The 18,296-nt window shown below is 38.0% G+C and overlaps 1 protein-coding gene across 1 annotated transcript in view; it reads left to right on the top strand.

The window, feature by feature from the left end:
• Positions 1-18,296, top strand: part of klhdc4 (kelch domain containing 4) — a 121,817-nt gene that overhangs the window by 69,995 nt on the left and 33,526 nt on the right. The window contains exons 5-7 of the mRNA XM_051931460.1: positions 13,844-13,980; positions 16,297-16,389; positions 17,370-17,529. Coding sequence (XP_051787420.1) covers positions 13,844-13,980; positions 16,297-16,389; positions 17,370-17,529 — 390 coding nt within the window. The remainder of the gene's footprint in view (positions 1-13,843; positions 13,981-16,296; positions 16,390-17,369; positions 17,530-18,296) is intronic.

The following is an 18,296-nucleotide window of genomic DNA, read 5'->3' as shown; positions in this document are numbered from 1 at the left end:
TGTATGTATGTATGTCTATATATATATGTGTATATATGTAGATATGTATGTGTATATATGTACTAGCAAAATACCCGCGCTTCGCAGCGGAGAAGTAGTGTGTTAAAGAGGTTATGAAAAAGTAAAGGAAACATTTTAAAAATAACGTAACATGATTGTCAATGTAATTGTGTTGTCATTGTTATGAGTGTTGCTGTCATATATATATACATATACACATATACACACATATACAGATATATATACATATACACATATATTTTTTATATATATATTTTTTATATATATATATATATATATATATATATATATATATATATATATATACACATACATACATACATATACACACATAGATGCACTCACAATAACATAGAAATCAATATTAACAACATTAACATCATTATCATATGAGAATATGAAGTAATATATAAGAAGCACATTTCATATAAATATAAATAATTAAACAGTAAAATCTTCTTGTATAATTTGCTACCGTGGCTTTTCGTTGGTCTGTCCAGGATATTTAAATCACCTGTAGCTTGCAAACTGTTTCACCTATTGACTTCAAATGTGGTACACATATAATACGTCACGTCTGCTATCCGCTTTATGGGTGATGATTGTATTACTCTTTTTATGTTTATTTTATTTTAGAATCAACTCCTATCTGCACACACCAGGGCGGCCGTGGGCAGATGCGTATGGTGTATTCACTCCATGTTATCGTGCATTGCGCTGTCACTGGTATTTTGATAAAAGAATTTGAACAATATATAAGAAGCGTATAAATTATTAAACAGTAAAACATTAACATTTAAGAAGTAAAGTTACATTGAGTACTACTGCAGTGCCTTCGGGTATACCTCATTTTTTCTTTGCCCATTAAATGCTTAAATGTATACATTTTTTGGTGTACCTACCCGAGAACACGCGACATATAACCGACCGTGGGAGAAGCATGGATTTTAAAGAAGCGTTGAGTTCATCTGCTGGTCTCCCTCGTGGAATAACTGGTAATGTTTCACTAAAATGTACAGCGAGTAAAACGACATTACCTCCTTTTTTTTTTTGTACGATCTCTGAGATTTTGCTTTTTTAGGTTCAAGGCTTCATAAGCTCTTTTATGTTCCATGGTGTACTTAATAAGTACTAATTATCCCAATCCATCATCTTTGAATGTTGCAAGACTTTCGCCTTGTATGTAGATCGGGGTAATTACATTCATTGCATTCCTAGTCTGAATCACAATCTGATTGTATGGGTGGTTACCTGGCACTGTAGGGTTGCCACCCGTCCTTTAAAATACGGAATCGTGCCGCGTTTGACAATGAAATTGCGCGTCCCGTTTTGAATCAATAGTGGACGGGATTTATCCCGTATTTTTGTAATCATTTTTTTTTTAACGCAGCGTCTCATGCAAATCATCCCACACGCATTTTATGAAGATGCCTCCTTTCCTACTTTTGATTGGGTAATACTTGATGTCATCGTTAGTTTGATTGGTGTTTTTAACTGTCCAGTGAGGAGGGCGTGTCTTTTAAGTAGAGTCTGCAAAGTGTTGGCACTGAGATGTGGCGTCAGCGCCATACTTGAAGCCCCTAACGTTGCGGTCAGCAAGTCGGCTAACATCCGCCATGTGCCGTCTTTCAGTTGCGAGAAGCAGATCATAGAATGGTTGAAACTGTTGCCCCTAACGTTGCGCCACGGCGTGTGGTTCGTTTATACCTCGTGTCTTCTCATTAAACTTTTATCTCGCGAATATGTTATTGCAATCCGCAGCGGGAGCGTTTCTATAAACTTTATTTAAAGTTACGTTTTACACCGTGGTTTGTTTCCCTTATGAACATGCTTGTATGCTTAACTCGCTCCGTTCTCAATTGTTTAATTAATTTTTTGCTCTTCGCTGTTTGCGGCTGTTCCTCCATTTCCCCATACTTCGTTCTTTTATCTCGCGAATATGTTATTGCAATCCTTAACGGGAGCGTTTCAATAAACTGATTGAAAATAGTTTTGCATTTACCTTTTTAGTAAAAGGCGAGCTTTTAAGCCTGAGAAATCACCCCGTAAATGCACACATTTAATTGGACATGTGTTAATATGTATGGTTACACAGTATTAAAAGACAGTGAACAACGTCAGTTTCCTTTGTTCCCGCGTTTGATAAAAGGTGAGCTTTTAAGCCTGAGAAATCACCCCGTAAATGCACACGTTTAATTGCACATGTGTTAATATGTATGCTTACACAGTATTAAAAGACAGTCAAAAATTAACGTCATTTACCTTCGTTACCGCGTGCGACTCGTGCTGTAAATCTCTTCCTTGTTTTTAGTTCACGTGATTACGTAGGAGGCGTGATGACGCGATACGTGACTCCGCCTCCTCCATTACAGTGTATGGACAAAAAATATGTTCCAGTTATGACCATTACGCTTTGAATTTCGAAATGAAACCTGCCTAACTTTTGTAAGTAAGCTGTAAGGAATGAGCCTGCCAAATTTCAGCCTTCCACCTACACGGGAAGTTGGAGAATTAGTGATGAGTGAGTCAGTCAGTGAGTGAGTCAGTCAGTGAGGGCTTTGCCTTTTATTATTATAGATATATATATATATATATATATATATATATATATATATATATATATATGTAGATTTGTAAATATGTATATATATGTGTCTGTATGTGTGTGTATATATATATATAATATGTATATATATATATATATATATATATATATATATATATATATATATATATATATCCATATTACTAACCGAGAATGCTAAACCGGATGATGGACGCAGGCACATCCGGCCATGGGCCGTAGCTGCAAAAAGACGTACTGCGCAGGCGCAAAAAGAGTCCGCGAGAGTCGGAGAAAGGCGGAGAAAAGAGGGCGACAAAGGCGGATGAGGGGCCGCGAGTGGCGGACAAGACCACAGAAAAAAGGAGTGAGCACATACAAAAAGGAGAAATGAGGCGCAAAGTCAAACGCAGGAAAAGCACGAAACACATTGCACACGAAACAAGACCAGAAAAAAAAAAAAAAAAAAAAGAGGCTCGCGCACAACAGCAAGGCACCCCACCCCCCCCTACAGGCACCGGACGGGACACACACCAAGAGGGGGATTCAACAAGCCCATGGAACACAAAAAAAAGAACACAAAACCACCCCACAGACCCTACAAACGAGGGACGGGACACACACAAAGAGGGGGATTCAACAAGACACAGGAACACAAAAAGAAAGAAGACGCTCGCGCAACAACAATCCTCAACAATCCCCCCCCCCCCACCCCACATCCATAAGAAGTCACACCCAAAGCCACATATTCTAAAGTGAACGTCAGCACCTTCACACTAGACAGCATAGGTGTCAGCATTGGTGGATCTCCTTACAATAAAGCACTATTAACCGTTCAACTGCAGAAAAGGAAACATATTAACAGTGACTGCGACCCTCCTTATTACTTATCCATATTTCGGATGCTGAGAAAGAAACAAGTCATGAATACACGGTCACGGGTACAAAACGAAAAGGAAAGGATAACAGGAACAAACACACGAACACGAAAGAAACAACAAAATAGACGGCTATGCAGCATAGGTGGATCTCATTATCATAAGGCACTATTAACCGTTCAACCGCAGAAAAGGCTCCATATTAACAGTGAGTGCAATACTTCTTATTACTTATCCATATTTCTAAAAGAAAAAATGTCTCGACTCCAAAAACGCAAAGCTCAACTAAAGCTTCTAACTAACGATGTACCTAAAAGTAAAAACTTTATGAACTGCGTTAGATCCTACAATAGTTAATTTGCTTTTAGTAAGTATCAGGCCACCAAAAGGCAATGGCCCATACTGCTTTCCCATATGTGCACAAATACTGCATCGCATTGGAACAGTGCACCCTAAAACAAATCAACAACGCAAATATGCACAAATCTACATCCTGGATCCACATGACGCAAACTATCAATCAAAGTGCTGCATCGCAACAGGCACGGATTCAAAACGAAACACCTCCCGTCTCAGACATACGTTAACGGCAAGGAAGGCTACAACGGGCGTCTCACACAGCACAGGCAAATCGATTACAGCTCCAAAACAACACGTCCCAAATACTACACATGCAACAACGCGCCTCTCAAACGGCACAAGCAGAACATACACCGGGAAAATTCATTCGGATTAATGAATGTCATTTGCAATCATTGTCATTCAGTTCACTTCCCTGAAGAAACAACTGGCAATACAAGTAATACATTTAGACGTTGTTGTCAAAAGGGTCAAATTAGACTGCCTTCTTTACATTCATATACTGAATATCTACAGAAGATTCTAACTGACGATGTACCTGAAAGTGAAATCTTTATCAACTGCATTAGATCCTACAAATCGGTATCCACTATGAACATTAACGGTGGCACTGCACGTGACATCCGTCTTCAAAAAATGTTGTTTATTGATGAATGTACAATGGCATGAAGTCACTTACTCAACACCATTCATAAACTTCTACAAACGTTTATGAATAATAATATTCGATTTGGAGGAAAGGTACTTTTATTAGGAGGAGATTTTAAACAGTGATTAGCTATTCTTCCAGATGCCATGCACTCAGCTATTGTTCAGTGCACCTTAAAATACGCAGACAATTGGCATTGCTTTCAAAAGATAGTTAGTAAAAAAGATACGATGTCCAGAACCAGATCATAACAATTGCTTATTACAACTGAGAGATGGTACACTCACCAATACAGATGGACTTCAGCCACATATTATTACAATTCCTCAAGCCTTTATCTGCGACGACTTAGTTACAGAGAGATTTGGAACAGCAATCTCATTAGACCAAATGCCCCTTTTAACACAACGCACTATATTATGTCCAAAAAATATTAATGTGGAAAACATAAATACCCAAGTCATTCCATTACTTCCTGGAGAGACACAACTCTTTCTAAGCTCTGACAAAGTTGACTCTGATCACGATAATGACCATCTTCATTGACCTTACAAGTTCTGACCTGGAATTACCTTTTACACTTAAACGGCGTGTACAAAGAAATTTTCCAATAAACCTTTACACTGTGCCACACACTTTATTGTTTGCTTTCTATTTGCATCATCTACACCGTCACACTATTCTATATCTCATTCATACATCACGCTCTTTGTCATTCCCAACACCAGGGGTTGGCGAGCGAAGCGAGCAGGGGGCAGAGCCCCCTAGTATATATATATTATATGTATATATATATTATATGTATGTGTATATATATATGTTGATGTATATATATATATATATATGTATATATATGTGGATGTGTATATGTATATTTATGTATATGTAGATATGTATATATATGTATATATGTTTATGTATATATATGTTTATATACCCTCTTTAACACACTACTTCTCCGCTGCGAAGCGCGGGTATTTTGCTAGTCTATATATATAATTTACAAAGTTGCCGCCAGAACGGGAAGACACCCATGAAAGCACGCACACCAAAACAAGACACCCATGAAAGCACGCAGGAAGGGGCGGGGATTCACTAAGCCGCCGACAGGTAGGAAGGAGCCACGCCCACCAACTCTAAGACTATTGGATACGACAACAACTCGCAGAGCCACGCCCACCAACTCGGACGCGACACCTCAGAAAAAACGCCGTCATTTATGTTCGTCTGTGCAACAGTACAAATGGACCTCTGAGCCACGTTGACTTTTCGGTTACGACGCACGACCGCGTGCACCATCGCAAACTGTTTTAAACGCTACATACAGCAATTCGCATCTGCGACAAACATGCGTCTTCTTACATGGTCCTGCAGGAACACGGAAGACATTTCCCCGCCCATGACCAGGCGGTGTGTATGCTTCAAGAACGAGGGTGGACACAGTAGGACCATCTAAAAAGAGGCTGTGTATCAATATATATAATTCACTAAGCCGCCGCCAGAGCAAGCAAGACACCCATGAAAGCACGCACCGCTTTGAAAGCAGTCAACTCACAAAGCCCAGCCCACCAACTCGAGCACGCGTCTACCCACGCTCACAATTCACGGTGCCTGCTCATGTGCCCGGATGAAACAACTCACTTTCATCTTTGCTACAGTACACATGCACCACTGAGCGACGTTGACTTTTCATTATTCTTTTCGGTTTTAGCTGCATTTCCATATATAATCCACCAAGTCGTCCGACCGTGGGATACAAACAACAGAGCACCGCCCAAGAATTCAAACCGCTAGAGAGACACGCCCACCAACTCTAAGAGCACCAACTCTAATACGCCTGCCCGCCTGACTGTTACCAGCGTTCACCGCAATGTACTGGAGTGTAAAACCATCACAACTATCAGACGCTGTCTGTATCTAAGAAGATATATAGATACTCATTTTCCCCTGCACGCGTCCCCCCACGCTCTCAAGGCATTCACAGTGCCTGCTCATGTGCTCGAACGCAACCATTCGCCACACACGAATCTTGCTTAATTTGACTCAACACGGGAAACCTCACCCTGCCCAGACACAGAGAAGATTGACAGATTCATAGCTCTTTCTCGATTCTGTGCATGGTGTTGCATGGCCGTACTTAGTTGGTGGAGCCATCTAAGTCTGGTTAGTCTGTTTAATTCTGAAAACGAATGAGACTCCCTCCTGCTTAATAGTTACGCGATCGCCAAGCGGTAGGCGTCCAACTTCTTACAGGAACAAGTGGCTTTCAGCTACGTGAGATTGAGCATTAACAGTTATGTGATGTCCGGTACTACACGCGCGCTACACTGAATGGATGAACGCGTGTCTACCCGGCGCCGACAGGTGTGGGTAAGCCGTTGAACCCCATTCGTAATGGGCACCGGGGCTTGCAATTGTTCCCCACGAACGAGGAATACCCACTGAGTGTGGGTCATACGCTCCCTCTGAATATGTCCCTGCCCCGTGTACGCACCCCACCCCCCTCCTACTACCATGGTCGGGTGACTTGGATTATATATAGAAAAGCAGCTGGAACCGCAAAGAACAATGAAAGGACAACGTGGCTCAGAGGTGCACAGACGACAGCGACTCAGGTTAGGAGTTGGGGGCAGCAAGTCTTTGATACGCTGCAACAAAATGATGAAAGAACGGGCGCATTTTTTGTGCAAGATTTAATATGCACAAGCGGTAACACTGCAAAACCAGCCCAAACCTGAAAAGATGGCTGGCAAAAAGTGGCTGACAAATTAAACGCGTGTGCATTGTATTTACTGAACGCAGCGTTATGGATTTTGCAAATGTTCATTTTTTTCCCTCTGCTTAAAAAACATTTAAAAAGCGGCGTGATTATGTGGCGTATACTACGCCGCGGGTTGGTATGCACTGTGTAAAACAGTTTGTTTGTCGCAGATAATATAAGAATATTAATACTTCATTACATTGATATACCGGTGTTTTCAGTATTCAAAGCGCTATCCACACAGGGAGGAACCGGGAAGCGAACCCCAAATCTTCCACATTCTCCTTACTGTAAAGCGGCAACACTACCACTGCACTACAAGGCAGAGAATGCAGTTAAAGAATTCACCACGCTCGATTTTATTTTCACTTCTGTTTGGACAACTGTGTCGTTCAGGAAGTGTTCACCCATCAATACATAATTATGCGGCGTATGCTACGCCGCGGGTTGGCTAGTACTAAGATAAATGCTTGATATAAATTTCATGGTGAAATGCAGTAAAGCATGCATTAATCATTTGGGGGCATGGAGGTTGCACTGCTGCCTCGCAGCAAGGGTGTCTCGGGTGTACCCTGCCGTGCATTTGCATGTTTTTCTGGTGGGTTTACTCGGCGTGCTTCAGTTTCCTTTCAGAGTCATGTAGGATGTGGGGTTTTGTTATGCTATATTGACCCTGCTAGTGTGTGTTTTGCTCGTATTCATCCTGCGATGTGCTTGCGACTCGTTCAGGGATGGGCGCAACCCTGAATGGATGGCATAATTAAACATGTATAACGAAGATATTTTTAAAGTTCTGAACACTCCGTGGGCTAAGTTTATAACTAGTTTTAATTTCACAAAGACGTTTATTGTGTGGTGATTGGTTATGTGGAGAAAGAAAAAGGAAGGATAGGAACTGGGGTTTTGGTACGTCAGATAGAGACAGCATGCATGCAATAAAGAAAGCCCGCTCAGAAGAAAATGTATTGAATTCTGTGTTCGTGTCTCTGACCAGCAGATCACAAACCCAACATTTACACAATATTTAAGTTAAACCTGTGCGATACCCATTCATACATCCAGTTTTTTGGAGCCTTCGTCACACCTGCAATAAAGTTCTCTACACTGAACATACACCTGGGGACCCCATACTGCGAGGGAGCAGCACTACCACCTCACTACCGTGCATGTTTAATACCTGCTTTAATGCATTTCATCATGAAAATGATATCAAGTATTTATCTTAGCATTCTAAATTTTCAGAAAGCAGGAATTTTATGAAGTGAATGGATTCTGTGCGGTGATCGCTGTCTCCTCTTAGTGCGGAGGAAGTCAGTTTAAGAAGCATAGTGATTAACCACTGGGTTGGGGAACACTTAACACAAAGCATTTAATGTGCTGCATTAATTTATGACGGGTGTTGACAAAATCTAGTAAATTAAACATTGATTTTAGGAAGAAGTTTAGTTTACGACAGTCTACTTTAATTATGCGGTAAACTATGAGAATAAAGTGGAAATGTCGACTTTAATCTTGACATATAGTTTGTTTTTTTCTTCCCTGTGTCCATTTTTTTTTTATTCACCGTGGCCCTAATACAATTCCGTAGGGCTATACCACAAATAGCATTATAAATGCAAGTTGCAGTTTTATTATTTATGCATATAGCTTAGCTTGAAGCAAGGTCCATATTAATACAGTTTGCCTAAATGATGGTTCAGTTGGTAAAGATGTCATCACCAAGTTGCACTTGTTTTATTTTATTTTAATTTGGTGAATACTGTGTAATGCACCTGGGCTTGAAGCCTTGAAGTAATAGTGCAACTATCAGTAATAATACTATTATTTATTTTATTGTTATTATTTATTAGTTTAAATATTATGCAGTTTAATGATGATAAAGTTGTTTAAAAAGTCACTTTAATGTGTCAGTGGACAGAGATTGTTAACATTAACAGAAAGTGTAGTTGGTTTACAAAAAATATTTACTATTTATTCCTTTTCTAAGACATATTCGGTGCAATACAACTTTTGACAAGCACTTCTGGATATTTTACTAAGTCTAAATGCCTCTTTGGATGGTTGAAAATATGTTGTCAAAATTATAGTTTAAGTTTTTGCAAAATTTGTTCAATAAAAAGGTTCTATATTTTGACTGTCTGTGTCATGCAATGTGATTCCTTCTCTTCATTAGTGCCACACCCTTGAAAACTATCACTTTATGGGGCCATGCAAACCTGTATTAATACATGTGTGCACATTAAAATGTTTTTTTGTACAATGTACAGTGCTCTTGACAGTTGAATAGGTTATTCTTAGCCAGTAATTGCAGTGGAAAATGTGGTTAACATCCACTCATACCGTCGAATACCGTGAAACCGGGATAATTTAGAAAAATACCGTGATACAGAATTTTGGTCATACCGCCCACCCCTATCATAGACACTCTCAGCTAGGACCTTAACATCACTTACAGTATTAAAAAGGCACAGCAGTGATCTTACTTCTTACGCCAACTAAAGAAGTTAAATCTATCCCAGCTAATCCTAGTTCAATTTAACAAAGCCATAATTGAAAGTGTAATCATATTCTCCATTTGTTGTCTGGTTTGGTTCAGCACACTCCAAAAATAAATTACAGCATGTTGTGAGGTCTGCTGAGAAAATAATTGGCTGTATCCTTCTATCTGTTGCAGACCTGTACACATCTTGTGTCACTAACCATGTCAAAAGGATCACCATAGACTCATCTCTAATTCCATAAACTCCCTTCTGGACAATGCTTCAGGTCAATTAAAACCAAAACTAACAGACACCTCAATAGTTTATTTCCCAGAGCCATAGCCCTCTCAAACCAGTAACCTAGCCTGACTTCTTTGTATATTCATACATTCTGTCAGATACTATATGAATGTGGGTGTGTGTGTGTGTGTGTACACTATATCTACATGTATATGTGTGCATGTGCATACACACTACACACTCACACTTTTACTTGCACATCTTTGTAACTGCACTATTCTGTAAACTTGTATAAAGTTTTTCTTTTTATCTTATGGAATTTGTTATTTGTGTATGTGATACTGTGTTCTGTTATAAGCCGCTCAAAATCTACCAAGTCCAATTCCTGTACATTAAGTACTGGTGAATAAAAGTGATTGATTCTAATATAAAATGGAGACTAATTGTGAGACAATGCGTGTTGGGTGATATGAGGCTTTTTAAAGTTGGGGGGTTTTAAAGCGCTGTAATAAAAGGAAAATTAGACACTTACCAAGAGTTGCAGGAATCTGAAGTGTTACTGCCCACTTAAGACTTGTAAGATCATTGTTCGTTTTGAGTGCACCTCCTACCAAGATGTGGCATCCTGCCAAGGTGGTAATGTCCCATCAGGGATGATTACTGCCTTGCAGTTCTCACTGCCATCATACCTTCCATTACATTACTTGAAGAATTACTTTTACTCTGAAACATTCCAGTCTCAAGAATATAACGAAGAAAAAGAAATAGTTTAATTTACATGTTATTAGCATTATGTAAAAACTGAAGCACAACTGTCAATTGATACAAAGTAGGCACGTCAGTTTGGTTGGTGCAGAGGTAAGAACTGCTGTCTCATAATCAAGTTCGATCCTGGGTCCTCCTCGCATTTATTGTTTTGAGTATTGAGCTGCAGTTATTGTTACTATCTATATATATAAAAAATCCCTTTGTGCGTCCAGGTGTCCGTGTGTCGGTGTCTTCTGGTGAAGTGTGCATGCGCGGGGCACGGTGCGATGCGCGATATTACTGTCAGAGAAAGTTAGAGGCGTTTTACGGAAATACAAACCAGTATTACTGCGAGAGGAAATTAAAGGTACACAATACAGTGACGCATATTACAGCCACATACAAGCCTATATTACTGTCAGAGGAGATTAAAGGCATATTACCGACGCGCACGCCTGTATTACCGGCAGAGAAAATTAAAGGTATATTACGGATGTACGAGCCAGCGGCCGTACAAGACGGCATGCTTCAATAAGGGTGCACACAAAAAGGCGATCCTCAAAAGGGCGACCTCAATTGGGCGCAGCGAATAAAGGTGCACGTAAATAAAGATCTGCACCTTTGTTGCTCTTCACATATTCCAGAGCCATTTGAACTAAACTATCTACGAACGCCTTTATTTGCCACGCTCAATTGAGGTCGCCCTTTTGAAGCTCGCCTTTTTGTGCGCGCCCTTATTGAATAGATCCGTACAAGACAGTATTACTGTCACAGAAAATTAAAGACACACAATACACGGCGGCAGCCCACGAAGAACGGTTAGCTCAGCAAGTAAACATCAACAAAAGAGAGGCTGAAAGAAAAAAAAATACGACCAACAAAAAGAATGAGGTCAAAGTCCCTTGGCATTTAATATAGACTGTTCCTACTAATGTTTATGCACTACTGTTCTAGCGCCCGTTATTGTAACGGGCTAAATGACTAGTTACATAATAAAAACATACATTTGATTTGACTCTATAACAGCCAGTGTTAATTTATGGTACTTGTAAAAGTTAGCATTGAAGGGAAAAAAACAGACACACAAATGTAGTTCAGTCATTTCTCCTTGGTGTCTTGTTGATCAAATAGACACTGCAGTGTCTATGATGGGTGTTGCTTTTCCTTGCACATGGACATATTCACATTAACATGTCATTTGAACAACTTTTTTTATTCAAGCATTCAAGAATAAAACTCAGTTTTGTTCTTGAATAAAAAATCATTCAAACAACATGTTCATATAAATATCTGTTTGTGAGGAAAAGTAACATCTTTTACAAGTGACATAAATTTGCACAGGATGTTACAGATACGCATCAAATGTATGTTTTTATTATGTGATAATAATAATTGCAGCTCGCTACTCAAAGCGCTAAATGCAGAGACAACGTGGGATTCGAACTTATTACCTTGCCATCTCTAAATGGTAGCTTATCCAGTGCGCCAACTGTGCAGATTCGGGATGGAGCAGCGTTACCACTGTGACAACTGGTTGAAAATGAAACACGTAAACACACTTATGTGAACGTCTTTTACTTTGTACCGACTGATAGTTGTGCTTCAGCAACATGTCAATTGAGTAATTTCTTTTTCTTTAGTTTTATTCTTGAATAAAAACATACTTGTTTTGTTACACCTTTTCTGAAAGTGTTTCTTGGATATTTGGGCTTCACTCATCCTACACTTCCTACTATCCTACACATAAATGATGTTGTTATTACTGTAATGTATGAAATCATTTTCATTTTTAGCCATGTGTTCGGCATTTCTTGCCTCGCATTTGCTCTGTCATTTTTTATTTATGTAGATCGTTGTAGACATGGAACACTCATGAAATATATGTATTTCAAATCATGATATTTCATGACCTATACTGTATAATCCCTTATAACCGCATCGCCAGATAAACATTTCAACACAGACTTAAGCTGTGAGGATTGCAGCAGGGCGATGCCTTCATCTGACTAAATGGGGGGTGGTGGGTGTAGCAGGCTTTGTTCTGCTAAACCACACATTTGCAAAACAAAAGTGGGCTATTAACTCTTTTAGGGAGGATGTTGACTTTTGTCAGACAGGAGGGTTCGAGGACGGGAATCAACTGGAAACGATGACAAAACCCGCCGTTACGTTGTAGTTTGACCATCTTTGCTAGAAGGAAAGTGAGCTTGGTTGGTCTGACTGAGATTCCCTGTGCTGTTGTGAGTAGTGAAGAGCAAACAGCAGCAAAAGGGTATCGACATTTGACGAGAGATCGAAGCTAAAATACTCCGTGGACACCATTTTACATATTATCACTGAATTGGACTCTGAATATTTGGGCTCTGATTTTGATGCAAGTGATCTGGAGATCAAGTTAAAAAATGAAACTGAGGTATCCACATCAGTTAATCGATCCACACCTGATAGTGGTGCTGAACACGTTCATGTAGCTGATGCATCTGTGGCAACGTTCACCTGGGAGGACCGTCACTTACAATGACAACAGGTACAAATCAGCTTGCATCGCACTGTGACCTTGATTCACGCTGCCACTGCTGCCCCCCGCATCCCAAAGAGAACATGACAGCTAGCCTGCTGTCATGCCGGCCGTGAGTGGCTCGAGCCACGAGAGACTGCACACTGGTGGCCATAGCACACAGCAACAGACATTTTATGTTGATTTACATGTAAAACTATAGCTTTGTGTGCTTTTCAGAAAACTGCATTTTTTTGGAAAAAAATATTCAGCCCTCAAAGAGTTAAGGATAAGGAGCTATGAGTTTCTTGGCGTATGTCAGGAAAATTTAAGGAGGTCAGAGACAGCAAAAAAATTGTAAGCCTCAGGGATTCTAGTGTTAAAACATTCAAATAATATTCAGTATTGTAGTGTGTTTTTGGTTACTTAACTGCTTAATTAATCCTCATAACTGATTATTATATGACAAGGTACCCAGCATCAGTGTGAAAAGTATTACATACCCTAAACAAAATCCTGTTTACTTTTTTTTTTTTTTTTTAAATAATATTTTCTAAATTATACTATAGACATATATTTAGTGGTTCTTCAGTGTTTTGATTTTCCAGGGATTGCTTTTAATATTACCCACTCTTCTTTTTGGGTAGGCTGTTGCTGTTCCACATTCTGGTGGACAACTCTGGATTTTTGGAGGAGAATTTGCTTCTGTAGATGGTGAACAGTTTTACCACTACAAAGACCTTTGGGTCCTGCATCTGCAAACAAGAACATGGGAGCAGGTCAAGTAAGAGGCAATTATGTTTTACCAGGTGTCACAGGGCATACACTGCACAGCATAGGTCATTTGTGTTAAACAGGCTTGAACCAAATCTTTTTCATATTTGTCTACTTCAATTTAATTTAATGCTCAACTCAAAACAAAAAAATCGCTGAGTTCTACTTGACTCATTGGTACAATGATCAGAGTAACAGCAGTTTTAACAACATGGTTTTAAAATGTGCACATAATAAATATATGGACACTGAAGCAAAATGTGATGTGTTATTGGGATGAAATGACACTATAAAAAGAGATCAGGAGACCAGCTATTAAATTGTCTATACAATTACCAAAATATAAGGTTAACTAGAACCATACTGTAGAACCATAAGTAGGAGATACTCTTGCATATCTAGAGAATTTTTAAGAGTGTAGCAATCAGTAAAGCCTATACATTGAAAGATATAGAAATCTTAATAAACATATATAAATGCAATTACTGTATTTACATGAAATCAACACAGTAAGTATACACAAATGTATATATCGGACATAGTTACACACTGAATAATGAAGAGACACATTGCAATTAAACAAAAACAAAGAGGTATTGCAAACATGAAACAAATGGTTTTAAGAAAAAAGTAGTCAAAAATCAACAAGGATAGATCCATATACAACAAACAAGCTACTAAAAAAAGGCTTGTGCACATAATGTGTAAAACACATTCAATGTATTTGATATCAGCAGAGTTCTTCAACTCAAAGTAGCAGCTATGGTCTCCAAAGGCTGTGTTATGAAATATTAGGATAGGGGAACCAATATTTTGCTCATGCCATTTTCATTTGTTTAATTATCAAAATAATGTGTTTGTCAATAAATTAAAAGTGAAGAAGCAGGAGACATCATTTAACAAATGATTACAGGAAATACGTTTGTGGTTCCAATAAAAACTTGACAATGTAGCTGGCTGTTTAAGTCCCCAATTCCCCAGTGAATGTATGTGGATGATTTCCAAAGTGGTGTATTTCAAGTTCGATAAAGAATGATTAACTTCAGTTACATGTCAGAATATGAAATGTTTAAGATTCTTAGACCGTACGTTCATTTTGTGTTCTGAGAAACAAATTTTTACTTTTGAGAAAGGTTTCCCAAATTAAATTATAGGACATGTGAATAAAAACATATTTAACACCACTGGTATTGGTCAAATCTGTGTTTAAAATTGATTTTTTATTTGGAGGTAGGAACAGAATTACTTTTGAATACAAAGCTGCAGAAGCTCCAGTTTAAGCAGGGAAACTGCCCAGTTTTTATAAACAGATCATTTTTCAGTTTTTTACACAAGTTGGTCCAAGTTGTGTTAAATACCAAATCATGGATGTTACAATTGCTAATAAAAGTAAACATTGATGGGTTTTTAAAAGAAGGATGAAGGGTCAGAATATGCCAGTTTTTGAGAATGGATCGATTTATGGCATTGGCATATTGAGAAAATGATAAGGAACACACCATACAAGATTTGCGATTGTGTTTAATACATAATGTAAGAAGAATTTTCCTAAGGGAGTAAAGAACTTGTTTATAAGCTTTTCGTATACACTGGGTGGAATAACTTCTCTGCAAAATCTTTTTTTCCATATCAGATGGATGGTGCTTGAAATCCTGGAAATTAAAACAAATATCATCACTTGCAGAGCTTACTTATACCTACCATTGTTTTTCTTCCTACAGTTCTGTTTTGAGATGCACTTCCAGTGACAATGTGTATGTTTCTTTAATAGTTGTGCGTGTTTTTTTAACCTCAAGGGCTCTTAAGATTTAGGAATAAAAAAAATACAATAAAGCTGTGTTTGTTCAAAGAAAAATGTGTGTGGACATGGGCTTAAGTGTACTGTAATGTACAAGTACATTGCTATACCATCTAACAATGATTCCTCTATATGTTGTTCAATGCTGAATGCTGAGAAAGGACCCTTAAAAATTAGTGGATAGATTGGATCTGCAAATTTCTATACCGTGTCAGCATTAGATTAGTTTAACCCATACATTTTACAGGTATTAAATATATTCATGTAATCATTTTCTGGTCTGATTTCCATTCCCAAACCCCCTCCCCCAAACTTCACCACACCACAGGTCTATAGTTGCAGGTCTTTGGGTTCTGAAAATGACACCATTGTCCATTATTATGCTCATTCAGCTAAAGCAGAGAATAGCTATTTGCAGCAACTGAAGATAAATGTAACACATATCAAATGCATATATCAAAAGATTTTGCTGTTTTTGACTATGTGAAAAGTAAGATAAACTAACGAGAAAAATTTTAATTTTGATAGGGCATCTGGATCACCTTCAGGCAGGAGTGGACATCGAATGGTATACTGCAAAAGACAATTATTTGTCTTTGGGGGCTTTCATGAAAGCACAAGGTAGCATTTAATTTTGGTATATCCACCCAACCAATTTAAAATTAATTTAAGAATTCACCCATTTTTGTAGTGATTTAAAAACTTCAGATGGTATGTCATGTATTAAACTGAGCTAAATAAAGCTATTTTTTATTTTATCAGACAAATATACAAATATAAATATCTTTTTCATCTGCTAAATTGTTAATCTGTATCCTTCACCCTTTGGTACCTTTTATCCCCATGTATATAAAATGCCCAATAATGAATTAATCAATGGCCTCAGCTACTGTAGCCATCACCAGGCATAATTCCATAGCATCATAAATAATTGTTTTGCATGAAATTATCAGAATCAAACTGATTTTCATTATACCCTGTTATCTGTTTAGCATTTTTTGTGTTTTCTTATATTGTCGTAGTACACTACAGGTATAACCGCATCTTTTCTTGTTATATTATTAGGCAGAAAGCACTTTTAACATTAGAATCCCTGAAGCCTTTGAAAAAACTCATAATCCCGACCCACCGTAAATTTCTCCTCACCTCTCCATCAGCGTCTTTTGTTTTGTAAATGTGTGGATCAGCACAAGCAGCAAGCAGCCTGCTATCCCTTCCCCCCACCGCCATAGAAATAGCAAAAAGTTCTCCCAGCTCAAGTCTGGTTTATCAGGGAGTGAGGTACCCTGGAGTTGTATAGGGTAAATAATGTATCGTTATTTGGAACACATACATTTCATGTGTGTTCTGTGTCTACAATGATCTATGTAAATTTAGGATGACAGGAAATGCGAGAAATGTTGAACACATAACTAAAAAATATTGTATAGGTTCAGGGATTCTAGCGTTAAGTCTTGTGTCTTTTTTGAAGTCATGAATACTTACTTTATATTAAATGTATGCAAAATATTATTCATTTCATTAATTTAAAACTTCAAAATTTATTACAAATGTAACTTTAAAGTGACGAGGACTGACTTAACTTTTTTTTTTTTTTTAAGGGATTATGTTTATTTCAATGATGTATACACCTTCAATCTTGAAAATTTTACCTGGTCCAAGCTGTCTCCATCTGGTAATGGACCTTCTCTACGATCTGGTTGCCAGATGGCTACAACACCTGAAGGAGGCATTGTCATTTATGGTGGATACTCCAAATTAGTATGTGTCTTTGTCCACTTACCTTTTAGCACTGACTGTTTGTTGAGGTATAGTGATGTGAAAAAGTATGCCCTCTTTCTATTCTTCTATATGTTAGCTTATTTTTTTTTACTGAATAAGTAATGACAAAGTTACATTTTTTTGTGCTGTTTGTTAAATGAGTTTGGATTAATGTATTCTTAGAACTTGATGTAAACTAGTTGATATTTCCAACTATGTAAAACCATATTTTTTTTCATATAAAAATTACATGATAGCTTAAAAATTTTATTACTAATTGACTTGCTGTATGTTCTTAACTAATGGTAGTGTGACAAATACATAGCCAGGAAAAAAATGTATAGATGAATGGAGCAAAAGTCATAGATGTAAAAGGAAAGAGTTCTGACAAAATATGTATTGAAAAAGGGTAACCCAAAAATGTTAACGAGAGCCTTTCCAAGTACCAGTGTGGGAAAGTAGCTATCATGGAATATTGTGTTGGTTTTAAATGTAATCTGGTAAGAGTTACTCCATGAAGAGACAGAAGAGAATAGGTGATGGGAACAGGAGTTAGTAGAGTTCTCTCAAGAAGTTGGGTAGTAGTTCGAAGTTCCCACATCCTATAGTTTGAATGCTTGTCCCCAGATACAAGCATTAGAAAACAGTGCTGGAAGGGAAAAGGCAGCATAGATATTGACTTAAATTAATTAAATTGGAAAAATGCATGTTTTACATTACTTTTAGTTTAATTATTAGATGCTTTTAAAACTTGAATTTTTACGCAG

The sequence above is a fragment of the Erpetoichthys calabaricus genome, chromosome 9 (genome assembly GCF_900747795.2).
Source record: "Erpetoichthys calabaricus chromosome 9, fErpCal1.3, whole genome shotgun sequence".
NCBI classification, from domain to species: Eukaryota; Metazoa; Chordata; class Cladistia; order Polypteriformes; family Polypteridae; genus Erpetoichthys; species Erpetoichthys calabaricus.
Note: the sequence above shows the minus strand (reverse complement) of the source record. Positions and strands in the feature narration are given on the sequence as shown.